This window comes from Lepisma saccharinum, chromosome 8 (assembly GCF_977018435.1).
Source record: "Lepisma saccharinum chromosome 8, izLepSacc3.1, whole genome shotgun sequence".
Taxonomy (NCBI): domain Eukaryota; kingdom Metazoa; phylum Arthropoda; class Insecta; order Zygentoma; family Lepismatidae; genus Lepisma; species Lepisma saccharinum.
In genome coordinates, this window is record NC_139236.1 from 65,230,711 (window position 1) to 65,258,642 (window position 27,932).

At 37.9% G+C, this 27,932-nt stretch overlaps 1 protein-coding gene across 1 annotated transcript in view; it reads right to left on the reverse strand.

Moving 5' to 3' along the window:
* The window catches only part of LOC145991075 (uncharacterized), a 122,567-nt gene that overhangs the window by 12,106 nt on the left and 82,529 nt on the right, over nucleotides 1-27,932 (reverse strand). Inside the window, exons 7-9 of the mRNA XM_083126796.1 lie at nucleotides 12,791-12,890; nucleotides 3,788-3,972; nucleotides 2,125-2,320 (exon numbers count right to left, since the gene is read on the reverse strand). Coding sequence (XP_082982922.1) covers nucleotides 2,125-2,320; nucleotides 3,788-3,972; nucleotides 12,791-12,890 — 481 coding nt within the window. The remainder of the gene's footprint in view (nucleotides 1-2,124; nucleotides 2,321-3,787; nucleotides 3,973-12,790; nucleotides 12,891-27,932) is intronic.

The window sequence follows — 27,932 nt, forward strand, 5'->3', positions numbered from 1 at the left end:
TGGCAAACGGAAAAAATGGCAAGAGTTAAAATGGCAAACGAAAAAAATGGCAAGGGTTAAAATGGCAAACGGAAAAAAAGGCAAAAGTAAAAATGGCAAACGGAAAAAATGGCAAGAGTTAAAATGGCAAACGGAAAAAATGGCAAAAGTAAAAATGGCAAACGGAAAAAATGGCAAGAGTTAAAATGGCAAACGGAAAAAAAGGCAAAAGTAAAAATGGCAAACGGAAAAAATGGCAAGAGTAAAAATGGCAAACGGAAAAAATGGCAAGAGTTAAAATGGCAAACGGAAAAAATGGCAAATGTAAAAATGGCAAACGGAAAAAATGGCAAGAGTTAAAATGGCAAACGAAAAAAATGGCAAAAGTAAAAATGGCAAACGGAAAAAAATGGCAAAAGGAAAAATGGCAAACGGAAAAATGGCAAAAGTAAAAATGGCAAACGGAAAAAAATGGCAAAAGTAAAATTGGCAAACGGAAAAAATGGCAAGAGTAAAAATGGCAAACGGAAAAAATGGCCAAAGTGAAAATTGCAAAAGGAAAAAAGGCGAAAGTAGAAATCACAAGCAGAAAGCAATTATGATAAATAATTGATATAAACAATCCATATGTAAATTGTAAAAGAGAAAAATATTGATGCTGTGCTTAACAAAATCAATATTTATTCACCTTTTAATTCATCACTTTACAATATTGTATTTAATCAGGTCAATATTTATTCAACTTGTATTTCGTCACCTTTTACTGTATTTAGTTAACAATATTTATTCACCTGTGATATCGTCATTTTACATGCATTGCAACTTTAGGTTATGTGCTACTCCTAGTAAGAAATCCTTCATTGTTCTTTTGTTAGCACTGTCGGTATAAATTATCTTCTTTGCCAGTTGTCAAGTATATTGTATGAAATGTTCTCTTATACCATTCAAATTAAAATCTTCTTGTGTTTTAGGTTCACTTGGATTGCACGGATATTGATTTCGAATCTTCATATCATTAGGATATTTGGCTATCATTACAGCATCGTAATCAGGTGGATGATTATGGTCGTAGAAACACACATGATTTTGTTTTAATAAATTTGATTTTAGAATTCGGAGATTTAACAATTTTCATTTCGAAAAAAATAAACAAGTTCGTCTCTCTGAGAGAAATCAGTGACACAAGTTAGAGCGAGGGGGTTGGTAAGGGCTGGCCTCAAGTCCTGCTAGTAACAAGCACGTGTGATTGGTCAGCAGGTGTGCACAAGGCGTAAGCATCTTTTCAGTCAAGATGAAAATCCATGCCATGCTGCACCCGCCCCCCGCCCCCTTAAGTTTCATGAATCACACGTGCTTCAAATTATTTGCAAAGGTTACATTTTATTAACATGTGATTCTATAGCGGCAGTAACTTCTGCCAGAAGAAATAAGGAATATTTTTGGAAATATCAAATAAAATGTATCAATTCAAAGGCCAATTAGTGTTAACAGACACCAAATTTATATTAACTTTTAATTTCAAACTTTCAAATGCAAGACACATAATTTCTCAATTTTCGTGTAAAATCATAATACATAATATATTGTATTTGCCATTTTTATTCTCGCCATTTCTACCGTTTCCATTTTTTTCCTTGTGCCATTTTGACTTTGCCATTTTTTACCTAAATACCCTTTTTCTGATGCTTCCAAAATTCCTCCTGACGGGCAGATATTACATATATAGCATATAGCTGTGTGTCAAATATAGTTTACTCCATTCTTGCCACCCCCCAATTTATGGCGTCCGCAGGGGGAAGATGATGTGGCTACAGCCCCTCACAAACTTTTAAGAAATATCAATGAGAACTCGGGAGAAATCAAATTGATAAATACAAACGACCCCCCCTCCTCCAAATGACCCCCGATTACCATTTCTGTCTTTCAATAACTTTGAAAACGGAGATTAAAATGGCAATTAGGATATATTTTACCATGTCCATCATGTAGTTTGAAATTTCAGTTAGCGACTTCATTAGACCTTCAAGGCGATGTTCCTTTTAACGAACACACCAGCCAAGTTCCTGCATTTTATGGAATGCTCGTTAAAATAAAACAAATCAATTAATCGTGAAATGATTCTCAGTTATGTTTTGTAATACATACCTCTGTTAGCCAAGCTGTGGTAGGAAACCTCCTGTCTCGAGTTGAGAGGTCCTATGGCCCAAATGACTGGCTGACTGGCATTGGTGTAAACAGTACGGTCGAGCTCATCCTGGGCTCGCAGAGGCCTTTGGAAGGTCACAATGGAATAGTCGTTGACCAAAGCAGCATTCAGGAGTCGTACGCTGTCTGTGCTCTCCTGAAATAGGTAACAAACACCAATAACTTATTACAGTAAAACCTCGTTAATCCGGACGCCGATAAGCCGGACTTCGCTTAATCCGGACAGGCAAAAGGCCAACAAAAATGCAGAATTCAAGGTTTTAAATGTGGCTAGAAGTCAACAAGAGAACTTCCCAAAGAAAAAGCAGTCACCCACTGATGAAATTCTGTTTCCCGCAGACTTTGTACTGTACTGTATATTGTATTTAGGCATATGCCCTTTAAATACACCATAATAAACGTGTTTTGTTGCTATAAACGGAGTTTTAATGCACTTTCTACTGTTGCTTTAGGTTATTTCAGTTAATCCGGACTTTCGTTAAACCGGTCAAGTTATCCCTCCCATTAGTCCGGATTAACGAGGTTTTACTGTATATAAACTTTAAAAAAAGAAGTTTTATACCAGTAACAACCGGTAAATGGACAGAAAATTCGCACATAAATTTCTATTACTTCAATCGTCAAGAAGGGCCACTTGAGCCCTCGCGGAATAAAGAAAAATTACCTAGATATTTTCTCTTCTACCCTTTATTTGTATTGGTTATCGTTTTTTTTTCTTGTCATAGACCTCTGTACCGGAGTGGGTAACACACGGATCCGAATCCCGTTCTGGATGTTCTTTCGTGAGTGTCTCTTGCTCATCTTCATCATATCATCTGTCCCCTTGGATTAGCCAAAAATGGTAGATAAGCGCTAAGTAAGAAGAACCAAATCCAAGTTATTTTCTTCTCCTGTGTTCTCTTTTCAGCTTCCCTTCCTCTTTTCCTGTTTTAGTATCTCTTTGTTCTTGCTTTCTTTCTCTCTTCGTGATCACTTCTTTTTCTGTATTTTGCTCCCTGTTTCCTGTCCAATTTTTTCTTTACTCTATCTCCCTCCCCGTGTGTGGCTCGTTTCTATATTACACTTTATTTCTTTCTTTTTTCTCTCTCTCCCTCCCCCTCTTACTTTTTATTATTTCTATCTCTTGCTTCTCCTTATTTTCTATTTTTTATCTCACCCTGTGTGTACGCCTTACCTCTTTATTTACTTTTCTCTCTGTGTTTCTCACTTCTTTATTCCCTCTTTTGCCTTCTCTTCATGTATTCCTCTTCCTTTCTTCATTCTTTACGGATACAACTTGATTACACAAGCGCGAGAGTAACATTAAATGATTGCAATATCTTTCGATTAAAGAAATACATATTCTATTATGATGCAATACTTGGTTTTGAAATATGGAAAAAGTAAGCAAAGGGGAATCTAGAATCTGTCTTGAATTTCGTATTGGCGCTGTAAAACTCTTTTTGTTTATTCATCAAAACGAAAACGATTTAATATGCATGAAAATCAAGTTAAATTCAATTATAGAGCTTACAAAATTCTATGTTATTTTAGATGCTTAGAAGGAAGCGGTATGTGCAATGGATGTATAAAGTGTTAAATTTTGTAAATCTTGAAAACTTACCCTTAATCTTTCGTCAGGGCAGGAACCCCTTGTTCCAGCGCATTGGGATTTGCTGTCCAAGAAATAATCATCGGCGTATCCCTTGCCCGTCTGCTTGTCCACCCACGCCACCACGACGTCTCCACCAATCATCTTACTTCTGGAGTCATCACCGGATAGACCGAAAGCCATATATTCTCCATCCTCTGCAAAAAAAAAAAAAAAAAATGCAATTTTATAGAAATATTCCTACACAATTTGACATACTATATATAAGCTAAGGTGGATGTACAGCCACGGGCAATAAAACTGGGAAAGGTAGATCCTGAAATACTCTCTTCACTGCAAAGCGTTATGCGTGTTGCCTAACTCTACGGCAACTTGTATTACCGCCTTGCACTGAAGCGAGTTTATCAGGATTTCAGGGTCTCATTTTTATTGTTGGTGACTACACACACACACACACAATATGAGGCCTTTCTCCAGGTGTCAGTTCCATAACAGTTATAATAAAATATTGATGATGATGATGATGATGAGTTGTCTGCCTGAAGGCAGGTCTTTTGACCGGAAGATCGCTGGGCAAGGTGAACCCATGGAGGTTTGCCATTGCCTTCCATGGGATGAGGATGAAATAGACATTTACAAACAACCAAGCACGACCGGGATTCGAACCCGGGACCCCTAGCGTCGCAGCGCGATGTGCTAACCACTCGGCCATGGGGTCCAGCAATATTGATAACCACTGCATAATAACAATAAGATTTATCTTATCGTGGACAAAGTTGTCCGAACTTTCTTCACTCTTAAAAATGACTAGGATTAAGAGGCCACAGTGCGTGGGTAACTGCCCCCCCTTGCTCACTCTAATCGGCGCCACTGTTTAAACTATTCTTGCGTAGAAGTTGGGAGAACATATTAATGATAGTCTGCTCATAATTTTGTTCAAATTAGTATTTTGTTGGCTTTTATTTGGTTATTCTACTCCTTCATGCTAATCGTGATGATGAGGGTGAATGATGATGGGAAGAAATGGACGAAAGAGCAAACACCATGAAATATCCATACCCTGGCCAGGATTCGAACGTTCGACAGTGAGATATATCGTGAGTCCGATATTCTATTAAGCCATTGAGAGACATAATTTAATGTGTGTGCCTAAGTGGAAGGAAAACAAATTAACGGATATTCTGCAGACTCAGAAGAATGGCTTAATAGTTCCAAGCAGGGTAGAATACTTATATCTTACCTGTCCACCATATTGCTTTTGCGACAGCTGCAATTAAGAAGTAATTTTTTCAGGTTTTCTAGAGATTCAAAGAACTGTTATTTTTCTTAGTTTTTCCTTACATTACGTGCAGTCATGTTGTAGAGAAATAACCCTATAAAAAAAACGAAACCGCAACATTGTTTCGAATAGTGATTATATCCGAAACACAGCCCCATCTATGCTCACGTTAAAAAATTGTTTTCTGGGTCGTGGCTTGCTTATTTTCCCGGCGGTCATCACGTGTCGTTTGTAGAAGCTGGAACCACTGGAGTCTCATTTCCAGAAATCACGATGCTTTTGTACTTTACGAGGAACCGTTAGCTTCGATTCAACAGGTAGCGTGTTAAGTGTTACGCGCTGTTTGGAAGCTATCGCCATAATCTTGTTCTTTTGTGCCATGGAAATCATGGTTTATCGCCAGTTGATAGTTTCTTCCACCCGGAGCGAGACGTGGCGAATTCTCATTGGTTCAGATTTTTGAATACGTTAATATTGTTGATATTCATGCGTTGAAATCACGGACTAGTGTAAGATCTCGTGGAGGTTAATTTTAGGGGAGTGGACATAATTTATCTTGAACTCACTGTGACACTCTAAGTACTGGTTGCTTTGAGTTGAAGCCGGACATCATTGAAAGTAGGCTGAGGTGTATCAGCATACACTAGCTCCCAGTATGGCCGACTTTATACAAGGTGGCGAAAAAGTCATCACCTGATTTTCTTAGCCTATAGCTTGGGTTTAAAATTAAACAAAGTAGGTTTTTTTTGTGTTAAACTTTTATTGATACTTGTAAGTTTTATGTCCTCAATTTTTAAAGATAACATCCAATAAATGACCACCATTCGAATTGATGCAATTTTGGGCTCTTTTTATTGCGTTTTCCATGGTGTTGGAAATCTACGGGGAAATGTTTTCAATTTCATGCTGAATATTGCCCTTTAGTTGCTGTAACGTCTCTGGCTTATTCACATAAACCAATGACTTCAAATATCCCCAAAGGAAAAAATCTGGATCGGGCAAATCGGGGGACCTAGCCGGCCATGCAAATCACCAAAACGGGATATTACTCTGCCCGGAAAAGTGTCACACAAATTGTCACAATTTTTCCACGTTCTTGTGGGGTATACTTATTCATTTTCGCACACAATAAATTTCGTGAGTATCTTCTATTTAACTGACAAAACACTACTGATAGAAACAAGATGTCAAAATAAAGGTCAGTTCAAATAGGATGATGACTTTTGCGCCACCCTTTATGAATTTGAAGCTATGGAGGGGCGAGATTGATTGACTGCTGTGTATATACTGTATAATGGACTCCCGCGTAGCCTAATGGTTAGCATTTTCGTCCTTCGTGCGAGCGGTCTCGGGTTCGATTCCCACTCCTCCAAGCCAACGCTCCTATTTTTATGGAATAACAAAAATACAGAAAATTCATCCTGATATTTCTCTGGCGTCCAGTATTGGATTAAATAAATATATATCCAAATTCCATGATTATCACGGTTTCATCAAAAACAGAAAATAGTATTGTTACTTGCCCTTTTAAAATTAGGTTCCAATGCTGAATTTTCATGATCAAAAATGATGGAATATTCTCAGAAGGGGTGAGGAAATTTATCTTTTGCCAGTTTGGATATGAACTTTGGAAACGAAAGGGACAAATGGGGGACCCGTTTCAATTCGAGCAGTGTTGGCGCCTAAAATTGGATAAAATTTTCACGAAGTTTTAAGCAAGACCTAAGATTGCAAGCTTCTGAGAGCTAATCTCACCCTCATCTCCAGGAACTGAAATATAGACGAAAGTGAGAACTGGGAAGTCCCAGAAATCAACCCTGTCCATAACTTGAGAAAACTCCTTTAAATATAAATAGATTTGCTGCAATATAGCTACATCAATATATTCTCATACTACACGTGGAAGATACCTAAATTTTAACAGATTGAGCATTTTTCGTTTACTATTTTGATTAATTTAATGTGTACCAAAAGTGTACCTATTTTTTTTGGAATGTAGAGAAACCAAGTCTTTTGGAGCCTGATAAGTGTATTTGTAATATATATCTTGGAGCGCTATTAATGTAACGAAAAGCAATTGAAGTCTTTTGGAATGTAAAAATCCAGAAGTGAGAAAGAAAATATTTGTAGTTCAGGAAGGGATTGAGTTTTGGAAGTTTAAGTGAAGGATTAGTGGGGATACAGACTTGTTTGATGTCTTCAGGAGTGTGATATAAATCTAGTGATAAACAAGTGGATGTTTTGGAGCGTGATGCACTAGCCGATGAAGACAGGAATGTTCTTTGGAGTGTGATGTATTCACAAGGATGCAAGGCCTCCCCGATGGCGCAGTGGTAGCGTCGTCGTCTTGTAATCAAGGGGTCCCGGGTTCGATTCCCGGTGGAGGCACATAGTGGTTCGGATCCCACTTTAAACTGTAGGTCCAGTCCCGATTAGCCTTACTGTGCATAAAGAGGACTTAAAACAACAAATCAATCAATCAATCCAATCCACAAGGATGCAAAAAATGTCTTTGAACATATATTGAGATCTTTGACTAAGAAATTATAAGAGTTGGGGTTTTTGTTCCAACAGTGGAACAAAACTGTTGTCATGGAGACGACTTTACCATTACGTCATTGAGAGGCCCTAAAGAAGAAAGTAAACAATTTTGGTAAGATACATTTTAATGAAGAAACAACCATACTTTAAAGTGCGACGAATCAATCGTTAAAAAGATTGAAGATCTTTTGGAGTTTTATGAATCCACAGATAGACAAATGACAGTAGATTCTAGTTTGGTGCGGTGAATCAGTAAATAAATGAATGAAAATGGTGAACCCGCTGGTTCTTTGGGGTGTGCTGAAGCCATCAATAAATAAATTAAATGAAGACTACAATTGGTAAACGCCACAAGTAAGTGCCACAATAATTCAAACACCGTTTTCCACGTTAAACTGTGAAATGTGCCATGCTTTATACGTGAAATGTGGCTGGTAGCCCTGTAAGTAGTTCAAAGGGCGTGTAAAGAGGTCACTAGTGTTCACGTTCTTACGGGCTGATGTGCGGAACGATGAGATTTCCCAACACTTTCGCTTTTGGCACTTACAACGTTTACCACTTTTTGTCCTCAAATTCTTTTGGAGCGTCGTAAATTTATCTATGAATGAAGGAAAGTAATTTGGACTGTGATGAACCCACTAGTGAATATTGATTGATTTACTTTATTTTACTTCGTTTCTTTGTGCCACTTTTGGCTAATTTGCGAAGATGGGGATGAGTAAGAAATTGATGAATGGACACTTATAAACATCTATGCCCAGGCCGGGATTCGAATCAGCGACCCCTGGCGTTCTGAGGTGTGGAGAATTCACGGCTGAATACACGAGAGAGAGTGTGATGAATCCACCAACGAAGAAAGGAAGATCCGAATCGGTACTAACATGATATGTCTCTCTCTCTCTCTCTCTCTCTCTCTCTCTCTCTCTCTCTCTCTCTCTAGTGTGTGGAGAGAGAGAAAAAGAGAGAGAGAGAGGGAAGAAAGAGAAGAAGAGATAAAGGAGAGAAAGTGAAAGAGAGAGAGAGAAGACAAGATGGAGGGAAACAGAGACAGAATAAGAGAAAGTGATATATATATATAGTGTATATATATATATAGAGAGAGAGAGAGAAAAGAGAGCTGGCCTACAGAATCATCAGCCACATGACGCATGTTACTTAACAGCTCCTAGGAACAATCGCGCCTTGTGACTACTTATCAACAAAGCCTCAGTGTAACCATAATACCATAAATATCACCAATCCCACACCTCTCTCCGTATACGGGAGAGGCAACCCATACATTATGGTTCATACCGAAAAGGAAAGTCGCATGAACGTCTTCTGACCTTTGCCCTTCAGCTACTCAGGTTGTTTTCCATTTCTTCCACGTATGGACCGTCTGGTTATCAGCCACCCACATGGAAGCCATGACTAGGCAGGTGCCGCAGGCAATAGTAATAAATTATGCGTCACAGACCACAACATGATCACGCTACTTGTGGACATCTTCACAGACCTTTGGGTTATTGGCATGTGACGTCATCGTCGGCCATTACGAGGTCAAGGAGATGAACTGGTGCAGCCGAAGTGAAAGTGGTGGTTAATGGAAAGAAGCGTATTAGGACTTGTATTGCCGCCTCTTCAAACATCATTCAACACTTATTACGGTTTACCTCGTGCAGATCTGTAAAAGGTAAAGATGCACCGCTACGGAGAGATACCTCGTTCATACCACACAATATTGATTGATTTATTTGGTTTATTTTACTTCTCTTTTAGCCACTTATGTCTAATTTCGAAGATGAGCATAAGTGATGATAGAATGAAATTGGCGAAGGACACCCAAAAAGATGAGCCATGCTCAGGCCGGGATTCGAACCCGGAACCGCTGCCTTCGTTGTGCTCTGTGCTAACCACCCCGCAACGGAGACCAGCATCTCAACACAAGAGAATGTCAAATGTTGCACTCAAATACAACATGATATACAGTATCAAATTTACACTTTTCCAAGCATCTGCCATTTCTTGAGAGGAAGAGAGATCCAAATAGATTAATTATACTGTCTCGAAGAACGTACTGTACCTTTAACCATGTATGAGTGGCGGCGATTGGTTTCCAAAACGGGGGGCAAATACATTATATTTTTCTTTGTAAATAAGGTTTAGCATAGTGCAGGGGCAAAAGTGGCGAAAACGGGGGGCAACTGCCCCTCTTGCCCCCCTAACCGCCGCCACTGCCATGTATTATATACATCCCAAACCACCTTTGATATAATTGAAATTACAGTGGTAGGCTATCACTACAGTGCAAAATGATGATTTATATTCAATAGTAAGAAGATAACTGCCCAAGACAGTTTGCCAGAAGTCTATTTTAACACACAGTTGCCTCCTCAGGGAATATGGTATAGCCTAATTCCCATTTTACCCAGCTCTCCAATGAAAGGAACTTCAAATTGAGAAAAAAAGGTTGCAAAAAGTGGAATTAGCTTTGGATACGCCACTGATGCCATAATAAGAATCTTGTAAAACTTACTATTTGTAGAATCCTTAAAAAATACGTTTGTGTCATTGATATTTTTGAAATTCTTTAAAGTAGTGTAAAATGCATCTCCGACTCCATTAAGTAGGACAATGATAGATGGCAGTGTATATTTTTGTAATTAACCATAGAGACTGGTAATGTTGACGTCAGTTATTAGTAAGGATAGGAGAATAACAAAATAAAATGTTTTTAATCTGGTAATGCGTCAGTTCTAAAAATTGAAAATTATAAACGAAAGTAAGAATTAGAAATGGAAAATTAACATTTACTTCTGACAGTTGTTTAATGGATAAGCTACTTTTTTAACGTCAGCAAATTGACGGGGGAAGCCCGTTAGTGTTATATCTGCGAATGAAAGTATGTACTTTTATTTCAGGAGGTAGCATTTGGCTGTAACTTCATATAGTATGTTGTTAATGACTAGGTCCCGGACGGTTATATATTTTGCATAAAAGGATATTACATTCGAATGCATATTTTATGAATCATATACATAAACTTCTTGCAGTGGCGGCGATTAGGAGGGGCGAGGGGGCAGTTGCCCCCACTTTTCGTCACTTTTGTCCCCGCACTATGCTAAACTTTATCTACAAAGGAAAATATACTGTCTTTGACCCCCCCAGTTTTGGTACCTTGCCCCCCGGTTTTGGAAACCAATCGCCGCCACTGACTTCTTGCATATTTTAGAGCCAACAACCATTAGTAAAATTGCATTGTACGTGTGTGCGTTCGGCGTATTGTCTTCTTAATGAAATAACTTCCTATTTCCTTCCGTCATTGTTGTTTATTCTCTCCACTTTCTTTTATGTTCCACGCGGGAACACCCAACAACTACTCTTTTTGAGAAACGACAACAATGCGATGTCAGTTTATAGATGGTCTTGAACTTACTGCCTTACAATATTGTCCAATTGCATCTTGTGGAGTAGATAGTTTTTTTCTGAGCATAAAAATATTCTTCCCAAAATCAGAAGGAGTTTCAATGTTGAAAATTTGAGATGTTGTAATCAAGTGCAATCATGATCTGTAAGGAATGTATTTTTTCTTTAATTTATAAAACAGCCGTGTAAAATAAACAAGAGTGTGTGGAAGAATTCAGAACTACAACCATTACATTGATTACATGCTAAATCGTGCGAGCTGAAAAGAGACCAAATATCTGTTTATATGCAGGGTTTTTGCGGTAACTGAAATAAATCGTTTAAAAAAAGGTAAAGTGTTTTTCTAAAGTGCATATTTATTTGCATATTTTGCAGTTTTTAGTGCATATTTTAGTTATTTTAATTGCATAACTACCCGGGCCCTATATGAAACACAAATTTACAAGTGTGATCAGAAACAGCGAGTCACTTAACGCCTGTATAAGCTAATCTTTCTAAAGCTTCTTCGGTTTATGTGTGCTTTGATATCTTCCCGGTGAACATACGTACTAACTGTTATTGTTACTAGAGGCTTTTTGTGACTTGATGATTAGGAAGAAAAAAGAAAACGTTAGTTCGTGACAGACATTAACTTTTACACATGTACTCACTCGTTTTCTCTCTATATCTTTCTTCTATGTATTCCCCTCTTGCTTTTTCTCATGTCTCCCTTTCGTCTTTCCTCTTGATCTTCGTATTTCTTTCTTTCTTCTAGTCTTTCTTTGCATGTCTCTATACCCTTCCCAGTTCCATCTTTCTGTCTTCTCCATGTTTTCCTGTCTTGCTCCTGTTCTATCTGTTCTCTTCTTGTGTCTCATTCTCGTTATTTCTATCTTTCTCTCTTTGTATCTTTCTTTCTCTCTCTTCCGCCTGTATCTCTTCCATTTCTCTCTACCTTGCTCTATCCTTTCCCTTCTTCCTACCTCTCTCGTCCACCCTCTAATCAATTTCCCACTTTCTTTCAAATCTCTTTCTGCCGACCTTCGAGGCGGAGTGGTTAGCACAGCGCGTCACCCGGTCTGAGCATGGGTGTTCTTTGTGAGTGTCCCTTCAACAACTTCATCACTCATCCTCATCTTCACGATTAGCCAAAAGTGGCAGAAAAGCGAAGTAAAATAAGCCAAATCAGTCAAATCTTATCCTGTGTTGAAATTTTCCTCTTTCGCTCGCTTTTGCTGTTCCCCTTCTTTTGTCAACTTGGCAAGACATTTAATATTCATTTTGTTTAATAGTCGATCTGCATCAGGGCATTTATTGTGATTCCTGCAACTATGTAGCCTACGAATCGAATTAAAGTAATGTTAAAGAACAGCATAATTTAAGGAAATCACACACTGCAGTTAAGACTCCGCCCCCTCTCCCCTCTCCCCAAACCCTTGACGCTTTCCCTGCTGAGGGTTCAAATGTACAGTCACCGGCAATATATATGGGACACCTATATCCTGAAACACTCGCTCCCTGCAATAATACTCCCAAGAATTGTATAACTCTACGACGAAGGTAGAAGTTCCCATTGAAAATTTGCTATTAAAATCCACTTAGGCAACACACATAACGCTTTCCATGGAAGCGAGGATTTCAGGATTTAGGTGTCCAATTTTTTTTTGCCGGTGACCGTACATTTTTAGTTCGTCATCTCGATGGATATTGTGTTTCAAGCCGCACCTCGCATCGAACTCTGACCTTTTACATTATCCTTGACTGCTGGCTCCAGTTATAAACCCGGAGGATATGCGCATTCATTTACTTACCAAGTTTCGACACCAGCTGCATCACAATGCTGTCCCCTGCAACGGCCCATCTCACTTCGAAGGCTAGCTCGTCCCACAGTACCTCGCAGTTCAATTTTGACTAGAAGAAAACAAAGACGAAAAACAATGAACATCTGGGCAGTATACTCTAACACAATACTTGAACACATGCAAAAATGTTCAGATTTACATATTTGAAGTTCTACCCGAGGACATAGCCTATGTCCGATTTTTGAAGGTGCGCTGGAATGCTTTGTAACGGAAAGGCGTGAATGGTGTATAAAAGACAAATAAGTTCGACATTAAAACGAACACACGCGTGAAAAATAGTCAGAGAATGTTTGATAAACCATGAAGGAATTACAATGAAATTAAAAACTCAGAAGGAATAAGATAGATACGAAATGTTAATCAAGCAACAACCGTGAAATAAGTTAGAAATTGATACGAAACTTAATGAAGTTAAAGGTAAAAGTGTGAAATCGACACGAAGTGGAGAAGATATAAGTGAGAAGCAGAATAATGAAGAAATATTATGAAGCGACATGAGGAAAATGGAATGGCAGCGAAGGGCTTCCAACAAGAAATACAAAAATATTCAAGGAGTAAGTAGAAAAGTTAGACGAATGGGACAGAAGAGTAGAATAATTTCAACTAGAATATATTGATAGAGAAGGTTCGTAACTGAATATCTGTCAATATATAAGTGAGCAACGGATCACTTGCTAATAAATAAGTCCAATATTAAACATCTGCTATTAAGTACATAAATGATAAATCTTGTAAATGTGAGAAACGGAACATTTTCGAATAAATAAATGAGAAATAGAACATCTGCGAATGAATAAGTGAGGAGCGGAATATCTGGGAATAAATAAATGAGGAACGGAATATCTGGGAGTAAATAAGTGAGAAACGTGCAATATATGAATAAATAAATGCGAATAATGAAGGATGTAATGTAAAATCGTTGAATAAATGACTATGAAACGTAAGACTTGCGAATAAACAAGAGCAAAACGGAACATTCTCGAATAAATAAGTGGGACATCTTGGAAGGAATAAGCGCAACGTAGAATCATATATGTGCAAGAGTAATTGTTGCAAAGAGAAACAACAGGAACAAACTGAGACCCATGAGAAGCAAGCATTGTGGAGCTATGCGAGAGGAGCCAACAGATGCTGGATGAATACCCTGAGGCCAAAGAAGAGATGCATCTTCTCCGGTTGCAGAGCGCATGTGACCTCGCTTAATGAACTGCCAGCCGTTGAACCAACGCCTTCCCAGAAGACCCTGTTGGGAGTCCGTCGAAGCTCCTCGGCAAGACTCCAACAACATCTGCTAAACCATGTTTTCTTTCGAAGGCATCGGCATGCGGAAGTTCAAGAATGGAGCATGTTTCACCCGTAAGAATTTTTTCCATGGTTCATTGCCCGAGAATGCACTTGATGTCATTTCATAGGATTTTTTTAAAAGAAAAATCACAGTGAGCTGTAAGGGTAGTTGGGATTTTTGTGGAGGATTAAACATGGGGGTAACACCCCTTTTGCTTTCAACTTTAATTTGAGGTATTAATCAGAGCTATTGTAACACACCGTGACGTCATAGTAATTCCAGGACGTGTGTTTTAATGGGTCATCTATTAATTGTGAAAGTCGATCTAGATTTCCATATTTGTTATTTGCTTAATTTACTTCCTTTTTTTAAAATTTTGGCTAATCGCGGATGAATGATGATACGATGAAATGGAAGAGATACTCACAAAGAACACCCAGACCGAGATTTGTACCCGGGACCCCTGGCGTTGTAGCGCGCTGTGCTAACCACTCCTCCACAGAGGTCGGCTAGATTTGCATAAAGGTAGCATAAAATGGCATAAGATAAAGATTCAGGAACAGCATAGGTAGGTGTGTGCCCGGTGAAAGAAATATACATGTATGGAATCATTCCATGTCACATTAGGCAGTTTTTAATCCTCATAGTAACATATGTTGATGATGTTTGTTACACTGTTTCGTTTTACTCCACACACGACATCTGTGAAGGATTTTGCTGAAATATTATTACTACGTGTTGTATGAGGGTTGTTCAAAAACTCGTTTTTCACAAACGTGCAATTTTCAATCACGTACATCTCGGGAACGAATGAAGATACAGGAGTCATCATTGACCTCGTTGGAAAGATCAAAGACAGTTGAAACTTAGTAACATTTCAACACTCTGTTCAAATTTCAAATTTGCATAGTTCAAAGCACCCCAAATAGATATTTCTACGGCGTGCAATGAAGGGACATAGGGGCCGTGGACACAGAACATTATACATTATTATATCGGTTATACTGGAGGTGATGTGATCAGCATCGTGCTCCGGTCGCCTTTACTCCTCCTCTCGAGAGGAGAAGGCTGGGTGAGACCCAGAAAGTATTTATGCAGAGATTTTGTTGGAAAAGTACCCACCGGAGGAATCGAACACGGATCTCCTATACCGTCTGAACCAGAGCGGCTTTTCGTGTGTGTGTGTGTGTGTGTGTGTGTGTGTGTGTGTGTGTGTGTGTGTGTGTGCGTATACGTGTAGATAATTCTTAGTATAATTCTTTCTTTTGTATTTCGGGAAAGTTTGATTCCAAACTCGCCCTATCTCGTCTCAGGGCCGAACTGGGAACATAAATGTGACGAAAAAAAATTCTTGCTAGGGCGTTTGGAGTAGAATACCCTTCCTCCTATAAAACAAATATTGGTCGAATCGGCAAGGCTTGGTGCGGTAATAAAGTACAATAAGCATAGCTAGAAATACTGATATGGAAGATACAAATAGAAAGGAAAGTTTACTTTACTATTTTCCATTCGACTGAACGAAGATAATACGGCAGAAATCTTCAATTTACTGCTTCAGTAGTTTATGAATCTGTGGACAATGAATTTCAACTGCGATTTCCTGACACAATCAATCTAATTACTCATTAGTGCTTTTACCAATTTTTAGAAATAAAATACTTTGTCTAAACTACACAAAATAATTTTCAGCTTTCTAGCTTCACTTGAAATATGTAATTCATAAAAAATAATAATTTTTATTCTGCCCTCTATGTACAAGAAATACAAGGTGGATACATTTAGTGTAGTTTCATTGTCGACCGAGAGGTCTAAATGGTGTCTTAATTTTGCATGCGGAGAAAGGAATGTAAGGACCCCATATCTTTTAGGCGCTCAACAGAGGCGGGCGTAATAGTCAAAGGCATAGGCGTGCGCAGACTAATTTATTTCGGGGGGGGGGGGTCTTAAGGGGAGTTTCAACTGTCTATCTAGACAATGTTAGCCTAATTGTCGTAACTTCACATTTTCTCTTTTCACAGAAACTATTAAGTATCTAACGATGAAATGTTATGATTACAGTCTCTAAGTTGTTATCACTTTAGCACAGGTTAAGGGCATACGAGACAGTCTCCGACCGGCTTTTCCCTCCGAGTCAGTGTTGTCAACTTAGCTGTTTTGGAGCCAGATCTGGCTCTTTCGTGCACTCGTTTGCCTGTGAACTGGGGTCCCCGCCCCCGTGCCTCACTATGATACCATCACTGGTTCCGGCCCACATAGACCAACTTTTGCCATGATTATACATTTTGCACGTGACGTGATATTGTTATATTGGCTGCGTCGCCCCATCCCCTCTTATATCCCCAGCTATTTTTTTTTATAGCGCCGTGTTGACGTGAAATTGGCATAATATTGTTATGAGGGAATACTTTATAATCGATTTCGTACGACCATGAGATGGGTGATGCCGCCGGATCTAGATGGTGAAAACTAAGAATAAATTGTCATAAATTTAGAGTTAACGGTAATAGCAGCGCCCCACCCCTTTGACAACTAATATTACTCTAGGAAGCACTTCGTAAATCTAGCTCCTTGAAAGTCAGTTTTAACTCCATTTAAGGTGAAATTTAGCTATTTTATGCGCACCAGGTTTGGCAACACTGCCAGGAAGCAAGGAGAGATGCATTGGGCATATGAGAGTATTTTTTGATTTGTTATCTTGGGAATATCAAACTTCCGATGGAATGGAAAATTATATCAACGGGAAGAGGGCAGTTTGAAGAAGTGAAGAAAAAGTCAGAAAAGTCGAAACTCCCATTTGATTACCCGTAACTAGATGCTGAAGTTGATTCCCCATAAGGAATACATGGGACTCCGAAAATTATAATTCGTCATATTTTTTACAGGTCCTATCTAGCTTAATAATCAACATTGAAAAATGCTTAGACCTGCCACATGTGGAGAAATTCATACTCTCTTGTACCCCCACGTTTTTCTTCAAATAAATTCACACATGGTGCGTAACTGTATCTTCTCGCCTTAAAGCACATACTTACTGCAACTATATTTATATAATTTAAAAAATGAAAATAAGCAATGAAAATCAAAATTCTTACAGAATAAGCAACTCTAACAAGTGTAATAAAATACAAGGTAATGCAGGTAGTATCAGCCAAATCCTTCATTAAATAAATCTGTAGGTTAATTTTATCAACGTTCGCTAATGCACATTACTTCATAAAATATAATATTGTTCCTGGTCACTTGATATCAACTATAATTAACTATAGTTAATGCCATGTGTTGCATATCAGTTTAAACGGCAGAATTCTAACTTTAAGATGCAATCAAAATCTCAAAATTGATATTTTAAAATATATTTTAGTTATTGCAACTCCGTTGGTGTTAGTACAGTGTTCTTTGTGATTTCCAAATTTACATTACACAACTTCATGCGACATAGTCTTTCATAAATGAGCAAATATTTTGTAATACTTCCTTTTTTTCATTCTCAAGAAGTACTTATATTTATTTTTAATAAAGTTTCATAAGTTTTCATGGCGACTTAGCTGACATCTGTGAGTTAATAATGGAGATTTTTTATCATGGCTACAGGATTTCTAATTAGTCCCTGTAATGTAAAGTAAAAGAGAAAGTTAAATGCTCCCCTGTGCATTGCACTACACCATGAAGGCGTATAGGGGTTGTGGGTTGGGGTTTCTTGATCACGGCCGCAAGTGGGGGTGATGTGATCAGCACTACGCCCCCGGCCGCCTTTAGCCCCCAGAGTTTCCTCCAGATACCCACGTTATACGACGCTGGGTGGGCGCCGAAGCCGCTTGAACAGGTGGAAAAACCCTGCCGGAGATCGAACCCGGGTCTCTCGCATGGTAGTCAGACGCCCTAACGACTGAGCTACCTCGGCTCTACCTGCAATGTACGAGATTTCAATTTTATATCTTCCTGGCAAAGATTCGCTTCCAAATAATACATTTTCGAATAGGTTCAGGCACTGAAAAATGTTCTGCCGCTAGTTTCAAATGACATGGAAATTCTAGGTTGCATAAAACCTTATTGTTAAATCGAAAGACTTGTTTCCATTAATATATATATATATATATATATTAATCCATCCTAGGTGAGGATTTTGCGTGACGAAGGTCAGGAAACTTCTTTTCACTTTCTTGTCCTTTTCCTTCAATCCTGTAAGATTTTCCAGTGATTATTCACATTATAGCTACGTTAATTAACCAAGGTGTCTAGTCTACCAGCAGTGATGTGCCGTAGACTATAAGTTTACGTATACATGCGTTGTCTACACGTAAGTAATCTACGCGTAGATTACATTGGGTTGTAGTTTACATAGACTACGTAGACAATCTAAAGTGCATTAAAATTAATTTTCAAGGGTTTCATTAAATGAAAGTGACATTTTCAACTATATTGGTTCCTAACGAAATGAAAAGAATCCTACCTATGCTGTTCTCTTCTCTTCTATTATCAACTATGGAAGAAGATAAATAGTATGAAAAAACAACAACAGATGGCAGTAGTGAGGCAAGAGTGGTATTTTCCCCATAAAACACTAGAATATTTCCTATATTAGGTTTCTTCGTAGGTGAGAAATTGTTCGAATTTGGAAGAAAGAGTATGAAAAGTTCTCCACACACATCAGCAACTGATACGCAGTATAATTTTCTTTTAATTCCACGGCGCCCTTTGCTAAGTTATCACCTTTCGCCATGTTGTTTACATAGATTACGTAATCTACGTGTATAACATAGTCTACGTGTAGAATGTAGACTATCGTTTTTTACGCGTAGACGGACATCACTGTCTACCAGTCAAGGAAAAGTATACAAATCAACAAGTAGATCAAGAAGTCAATAAAAAGTCAAGAAATTATACTTGTGGTCAAGAATTTTTGCTATCACAATGACTTGATTGATTGATTTAGTTTATTTTAATTCACTCTTCTGCCCCTTTTTGCTAATGAGGACAAATAATAATATAGTAAAATTGATTAAGGGGCACTCACAAACACCCCATGCGAAGGCCGGGATTCGAACCCGAGACCCCTGGGGTCGTAGGATTCTGTGCTAACCACTCCGTCACGGAGGCTGGCAATTAGATGAAGGGACTATCACACATATATACATAAGGACGACAACACGAGCCCCACATATGATTATACTGGCTGCGAGTCCAGACGCCAGAGCCTCACTAGACTGCCAAATGCAGCCTTGGATGAATTAATAGATAAAGCAAGTCTAATTCTTTCGTTAAATACAGCTTCAGTTCATATCTTAACTGTCTTTTTGGTAGGGGGTTTTCATTAAAGATTTATTTTCTTAATTGCAAATTTCCAACTTTTCCCAAGTAAGGGTCGAATAAATAAAGGTGAAGAAAAACAATGCTAAGGTCAAGAAAAAGTCATGAAAAAGTCAAGAATTTTGAATTTGTCATTTTGGTATAGGCACCCTGTTAAATCGACAACTGAACGAATTCTTTAGTAATCCACTTCCACATTTACAGAAAATAGTCTGCAAGGAACGGTTGTACCAGAGATAAGGGTATTGTGGTTGTACTTTAAATGCATCCGTGCATCCGGGTGCTTAATCCATTCGATATGTCGACTTCACTGAGATTTTTTACCTTTGTGGATGAACGAGCTGCCAGCGACAGTTACAGCAACTTTGAGATACATGCTAACAGCACCAAACTTGAGCTGCCTAACCATACTCACATATCCATCCAATAGCAGAAATAAACATGTGAATATGTTAGGCGGGTTACGTTTAGAGCTGTTATCGTAGCTTGGCCAGCAGGCAATAAATACGTAACGTCATAATACATATCACTGCTGTCAGTAAATTTCCTAAGTTGCTGGAAGCAGTTTGTGGATCATTGTATAATATCACGAATTCCAATAGATGGAGGCAATTTATTTATTTATGTTGGAAGACCTGAATACGGAGCATGTCAGTTTTGCATTAGGATATCAGCAATGAAAAATAATATAGTAAAATGCGTACATAGAAAGTATAAGAGCAAACAAAATCAACAAAAAACATGTTATGAAGTATTCAATTGTTTGACGTCAGCCGTTGTACAAGTTTATTTTCAGTGGTTGTAAACTGTGGAGAGTTCGAATGCTACGTATTAAGAAATGACAGTATGCTACATATGTCCTTACATTTACGCAGTATGCGGATATGTAAAAGACAAAATATCATGATTCTTGTAAGAAATCTCAACTCTGAAACTTTGCCGAGAAGATTATGGGATAGAAATTCATGTTTAGGAAAGTGTGCAAGGGTTATGCTGAACTGTTCTGATGAGCAAATTCGATTAATTTTGTTATCTGCTAACACCTATTCACATGCTTCATTAATTCAATTCCGTGCAAATGTGCATCAATGCTATTTCTTAATATGACTAAACAAAGTGCAAGCAGAGAAAGGAAACGACCATTAAGAGTAAAGAATTGATCGTCTTTTTTTTCAACTCGAGCAAGTAATCAATCTGCTGTTTGTAACTGAACGCGAATTACATTGAACTCAACCTATTTTCAGACCGATAGCGTGCTTCCTCAACGTGTTATTGCAACAGGTGGGAACTTATGGACGCCGCCGGCTATCAAAAGCACTTTTTCTTCCGTAAACTTGCTTTCCGAGTTTTAATTGGCCCGGAGGTGCCCAGTGTAATAAAATATGGTTTCCTCTATAAGAGTTGCGAGTTTTGTTTACATGTGGTTTTATGAATTGCTGCCTTTTGTTTTGCACCAGGTTACTTACACTGCAGCTTAGAGAATAGCGTGCCGAGCTGAGAAATAAGCGTTCTAGGTTCAAATCGCGCTTGATTTTTTTCTTTCAGCGAATGCATTTTTTAAAAGGACATGATTCATATTGTATTCGGGTCAAGGTCATCCAAAGGTATGGTTCGTTCTCTGTGTATCATGAAAATAAATATGTCAAGGTACTTCGCTGCATGATGGCTCTGCTGCAAGAATTGTACAGGAACTTTGGCGTCAGAAGAGAAGCAGGAGAGGGTGCAGCCCCCTAGAATGTGAAATTCAGACGAAAATTACATAAATCGTACATTTATGATCATTTCAATGTCAAATACGTTATCTGCTAGTGTGAAAATGTATCTCTCCCTTCGATACTTGTATCAGTAATTTACATGCAACTGTACATGTTCTAGAATACATCACCGACTTTTATTAGTTTGATGCAAATGTCGTAAGTAGTTGCCATGGATGATACTCAGCCAACAACTTCTCCCACAATTCATTGCGCGAAAACACGCTCCGTCGCGATATTTCGGGCAAATAGATCAGGTGAGTTGAAAACATACCTGGTAAGCATTGTGCCTACGATATTTGCCCAAGTGACTCAAGATATCATAATCAAATGAGGAATGTCTACGTATAAAATATCGCAAATTTCTCTCTGTAAGAAGGCCTCTCACACGCTTTCCTTAACACGTGCGAATATGATTGCCTGACTTCATGCTGTTTCTTCCCAAAGTGCACTGCGCGATGACGTCACCTTGAATATCATCCATTTTAGTAAATATATGTGTACTTTTATTAGGCGGTGCGGTACCTTTAGAAACAGTTATTAGCAAGATTGAGAGCACTTTTAGCCCTGTGTGAGAGTTTGTGTTCTTGAATTGCAAACTTGTAAATTACTTTGCAAAAATGTAATTACTATGTTACTGTATTTTTAGCATCAGTTCACTGAAATGTTGACATTATGGAAGCTACCCTGTACTTCAGCTTTTGAAACAAACTTTGTTCATACTTTTCTTTATGCAATGTCGGAAATGGATTAATTATTTATTATAAGACACTGATACGTAAGGTTCATTGCCGTTTTAAGAAAAATCTTTGCTTGCACCTCCCTGGAAATTTTCAACTTTACATTCGCTTTATACTTACAGGACAATTGGTAGTGAACTCAATCTGTTGATTACAAGCCATAGGACGTTCATAACTTTAGTTGTTAAATATTATTAGAAAGTTTCGTCGGCCTCCGTGGCGGAGTGGTTAGCATACCGCGCTACGACGCTATAGGTTCCGGGTTCGAATCCCAGTCTGGGCATGGGTGTTCATCGTGAGTCCCTTATCAATTTCATCATCACATCCTTACTCATACCCATCTTCGCGATTAGTCAACTGGCAGAAATGCAAAGCAAAATAAACCAAATCAACCAGTATTAGAATGTTTCAGTATGCAGACATATGTTCGATCGCCATAATTTAAATTTTTATTCTTTACATTGCTGTTGTCATGGTTACTTGTTGTTGTTGATTTTTTTCGTTCGCAAGTATACTATAATGAAAATGGTTAAATACAAATGTTTTAATAAATAAATATGTCATATATCTAGGAGTAATGTGTACTATGTAATGTAATCTATGGGTACGGGGCCTCACCGATGAGGTAGTATTAACGGCTTGTAATCAAGGGATCCTGGGTTCGATACCCGCTGGAGGCACATAGTATTTCGGATCCCACTTTAAACTACAGGTCCAGTCCCGATTAGTCTATCTGTGCATGAAGTGGACTCAAAACAAATACTCAAACTCAAACTAGGGTGCGGAGACTTCGCGGACACACTGTATAAATAGCAGAATTACCAGGGAAGCTTTTTGGAGCTGTCACTAGAAGTTACTAGTACTCAACTCCGTCAGTCAGGTAGTTAGGAGGAGATAAGTATCCAGAGGAATGAATCTTCTATGTGACAAGATATTTAATACTTAACATTGGATCTACACCATACTGTTATTTAATGTACAGTTTTTGCATGCATAGGTTCGTTCACATGTTCCGTTACATCCATACCCACGCAACATTATTACTGTCCCTCATTAATGCTTTTTTTCTCTCCCAGTCAAAGCACAACGTGCATGAGAATGTAGGAATGTGTTACCTGAGAAATTTCGCATGGTTCAAGATTTTTATTGTTTCACACACACTCTTAGCACAACGGGTTACGTCTAAATCATTAAATCAGTATCTACGTTCACTTCCTACGGTTAAAGTTGAGCTGTTACGTTCATGCATATTCCTACACGTAAATCTTGCTTGCCGCGTTTCTGATATGGTGGCCTACATAGACATTTCGCAAGTGAGTTATGGAAGTGTTTTGGAGGAGGAAAAGAAATATTTTTTTCCCAATTTCTTAAGATATATGGTTGCTACACATCCCGAAAATTTCGAGACATTACCTGTGTAGAATTCTGTGCCCAGAAATATTTCTTCGGAAGGGACAAATAAATATCCTTCGTTTTCATAGAAAATTGGGACAAGTAAATGACGAGAAGGCACTAGAATTGTAATATTCAGAGTTCAATCTCAAGAGAGAAGAAAAAAATGAATGCGACTATTGAAGACAAATGTATTTAGATTTGAAAGATTTAGATTTAGCTTCAAAGAGAGTCCCTGATAATTCTGCTATTTATACAGAGTGATTTAGGTTAAATTGTAATTTATGTAATTTTGAAAGTTACATGAAGGAATAGACTGAATTAACTAACCATAGGTAACATTTCGAAAGTCCTACCTTCCAAACGTAACAGAGGCTGTGGTAAATGTGTGATGTTACTTGAAATAAAATTACTACACCCACGCATGGACATTGCCTTTCAGAATCACAGTTCGATTTTGAATGCATATTTGTACTGAAGCCTTGGAAAACATTCCAAAATATGTTGCCATAAATTGCATGTAACCTACCCTAATCTTTTTCTTCAGAATTTATTATTATTTTCATTTTTGTTCACGAATTTGGAGGTTGCAGTCCTATCAACTCTAAAACTTTGATATGCCTTTACTTCAAGTAAGTAGGCTATAAAAAATTTGCAAGCGAAGAGGGATCATATCTTAGTTTTCTGCATACATAAATTTATTAAACTACATTCACATTACCTGCGAGTTATTGAATACTTTAACAACTTGGTCAGGGCAAGTTTGTCGGTGTCGGATATTGTATATATGTTATAGAGGGTGCGCAGACTAAGATAATCTGGAGGTTGAAAAGAGAAACTGAACACTGTTTCTCATGTCTATTTGGATCATCCATTATTGTTATTATCAAAACCAATCTTATTCTCACAGCCAAGCAAAGTTTCAAAATACTTACAATACTAATTCTGAGGAAACCAATAAAAAGAAGACTTAAACAATGAACGCAGCATACACATTACTTTTTACATTAATTGAATTTACTTTTCTCTCTCACATGAGAAGTTTTGGAGTCTGTACACTACATTACAGTAATCGAGGTAGATTGCTAATGACATAATTCTGTTATTCATTCCATTGTATTTGAAAGCAATATTTCACCAAGACTACCAGATGGCACGATTAAATCTAATATCTAAGCGAGTTCTTTATCTAACTGCAATCGTGACGTGAAAATGGCCACTTTTTTTTTGTTTGCACACAATCTTTACACAATAATAATTACTGATACGTATTAAATTAATTATATGCCAGTGAAAATACTGAACAGAAATGGTAATTTGTTAAAACAATTTTGAACGCCATGTTCTTAACTTTAGAATGCCTCAAAAATAGTTGAAACATTTCCTTTTATATTGAAATTATATATTTCCGTTTATTTCAGTGGGGAGTATAATCTGATGCAGTGTCTTAACTCAAAGTTTTGTTCTTTAACAGTTAGAAGGGTGTGTACAAAGAAGTTCCAACGGTGAAGGACGAAAGATAGAATGGAATAGGTTACAACAGTAGCAGCCGGGCCCAACTCCACCCTTACAGTCGTTATATAATCTTCTTCTTTATTTATTTTTTTTTTTTTTTGTTTTCGAAAAATTTTAACAAATGAAAATTTCTCAAGTCTAATTGCAATTTAACGTTTACTTGTACAGTGGGATCCATGAGTATTACCGTGCAAATTGTCCATTACTATTTTCATTAATTTTTCTCTCACGTCCTATGTGTTTTTAAGAGATGGATTTTTATGTATGCTAGTGCAGAAATTGTCAACATCTTGTTTCGAGTTTTCTTTTAATTCTTGAAGCTCTTATTGAGTCAAATAAAGAGCACGAACATATCGATGGACAATTTGCACGGTAATACTCATAGATCCCACTGTACAGGGTCGTAGAGTAAATGTAAAAAGGATAAATTTGTCTAGGTGCGACCGTTCAAAATATTAATCGAAACTGACTTGGACTTCCGTGACTTCCTGAAGAATAATACGAGTAGAATTTCAACTTTACAGTTTTGTGCAACTGAATTTCCACACAAGCTTTAGCTTTCATTAAATTATCTTCGGATGTTGATTTCAAATATGAAGTTACAATTTCTCAGGAAGGCTACATTTTTGTAACGGAACTAACCAATAGTGTATATTATTCCACGAAATTAATTAAGTTCACAATACATATCGTCGGAACAGATTTGAGGTCCGGAGATTTATTTTTGTCTATTTGGTTCTAGATAACAAATTATTATCCATTCAAGTTATTGTGTAAATCACATTTTGGTTCCTATTTTCAAAATGGTGGATTAGGTTCTATACTTGGAATTGTTTTGTTTGTAAGGGAAGGTAATATGTTGAGCTTCTATCAATTCACAGGTTTTTTAAGGTCAAAAAAGAACTCCCATCAACCTCCCTCCTTGCCGACTAATGTTCAACTCTATGAAAAAAAATGCATGAGAAGTACAGTACAGAATAAAAGATCATGTTATGGTTTAATATAGTAAATAATACGTATAATATGGTTTTCGTGAGATAATAATAATAATAACTTTTCCTCCTCATAAATCGGATAAATTTACTATGAAAAGTAAAGTTCTGATGATCCTTACTTCGAAGAAATCCAGTGACACCTCGGTTATATGTGGCATAAAGCGACCCGAATTGCCAGCACAACTCAAGGTAGTCCAGTCCAATCATAGTGGAATACGTACTGCTTATAGTTTTATCAATAACGCGTACGCTTGTGATTTACTGATGTGACCTAGACCGTCTATTTTAAACACAACTTATAATGGTGATTGCAAACCCTGATAGGTCACCACTGCCGAGAGATACCATGTTTATCTACAACTCGTTTGTACGAGGGTCACTATTTATATTTTGAGCCTTGGCAACACTGATTGAAGTTAGGCGCGATTTGACGTTTGCACGGAATCGTCTGGCATTATTGACCATAACGTACTTCAAATGTTTTGTCAATAGCTTCATTTGTGTTGTTTATGTTGCCTTGGAGATTGCGCGACAACAATAAAATGGAATTAACTCGTGAACATTTTCGTGCGATGATTTTTTTACGATTTTCGACGTGGATTATCAAGACAAGAGTGCATCGATCAACTTACTTCCTCCACATTTGGCGATGAAGCCCCATCCTTTGCCACTGTGAAACGCTGGTATAACGAATTTAATCGTGGCCGCCATTCGCTTACCGACGAGATTCGCGAAGGTCGTCCAAAATCAGTTGTTGTTCAAGAAAACATTGATGCTGTGCAAAACCTAATACTGCAAGATCGTCATGTGACATACTGTGAGATTGAGGCAACCATAGGCATTAGTTCCACCAGCATATATAAAATATTACATGATCATTTATCTGTGAGAAAGGTATGTTCTCGTTGGATCCCACACAATTTGAAAAAAACTCAAAAAGACGCTCGCGTCAATTGGTGCAAACAAATGCTCAATAAATACAATCGTGGTGCTTCAAAAGACGTATATAACATTGTAACAGGTGACGAAACATGGATATATGCATATGAGCCGGAACGTAAACAGCAGTCGACTGTATGGGTGTTTCAAGATGAACCCAATCCAACAAAAGTTGTTCGCGCTTGAAGCACATCGAAACAAATGGTCGCCTGTTTTTTCGGGAAAACTGGTCATGTGCTAACTGTGCCTTTAGAGGAACGTAGAACGGTCAACTCTGAATGGTACACAACAATTTGTTTGCCAGAGGTCTTCGGTCAAATACGGAAAACAAACAAACGCCGTCGGATCATTCTTCATCAAGACAATGCCAGCTGTCACACATCTCGTCTAACAACCGACTTTATGAACAGTCAAAAAATCGAATTTAAGGGTCATCCGCTGTACAGTCCTGATTTGGCACCCAATGACTTCTTCTTGTTCCCGAATGTCAAGAATAAATTGCGTGGACAACGATTTTCGTCGGCGAAAGACGCCGTTGATGCGTTCAAAAAACATATTATGGAGGTGTCGCAAGAAGATTGGAAAAACTACTTTGACAAATGGTTCGAACGAATGCAAAAGTGTATTGACCATAAAGGAGAATACTTCGAAAAACAATAAAGCAGTTTTCAATGCCAAATTCCTGTTTTTTCATTGTTAGGCTCAAAATATAAATAGTGACCCTCGTACTCAGTTAAAACGTCGGTAGAGAGCAAATCTATTAATACTACAATATTTACGAAGCAATGTTCCTCACACGAGGACGCCTCGACCAAAGTGAACCATTATGTTGTAGGAATCAAAGCACACTTGTCTCCCGCGATCAGTCAGAACACGTGAGACAAGTAGAATCGCCAGTCGGTAGCGGCGACCAATAAATATACATACGTATATAGCAGGTAGCTCACTGAAAACTGAAAATACAGTGATAAATTTGTAACACATGTTCCTGTGTGTATCTAACACGACGTTCTTTGTTTTAGATGGTGCACTCCTGCAAGGAAATGTATGTAATTGAAATCGAAGAACAACAATCCATTTGGGACACAAGCAGTGAAGAATACAGCAATAGGGAATTGAAAAAGAACTGGAGCGTAGAGCGCTGTTGACGGGCTTATCTTCCCA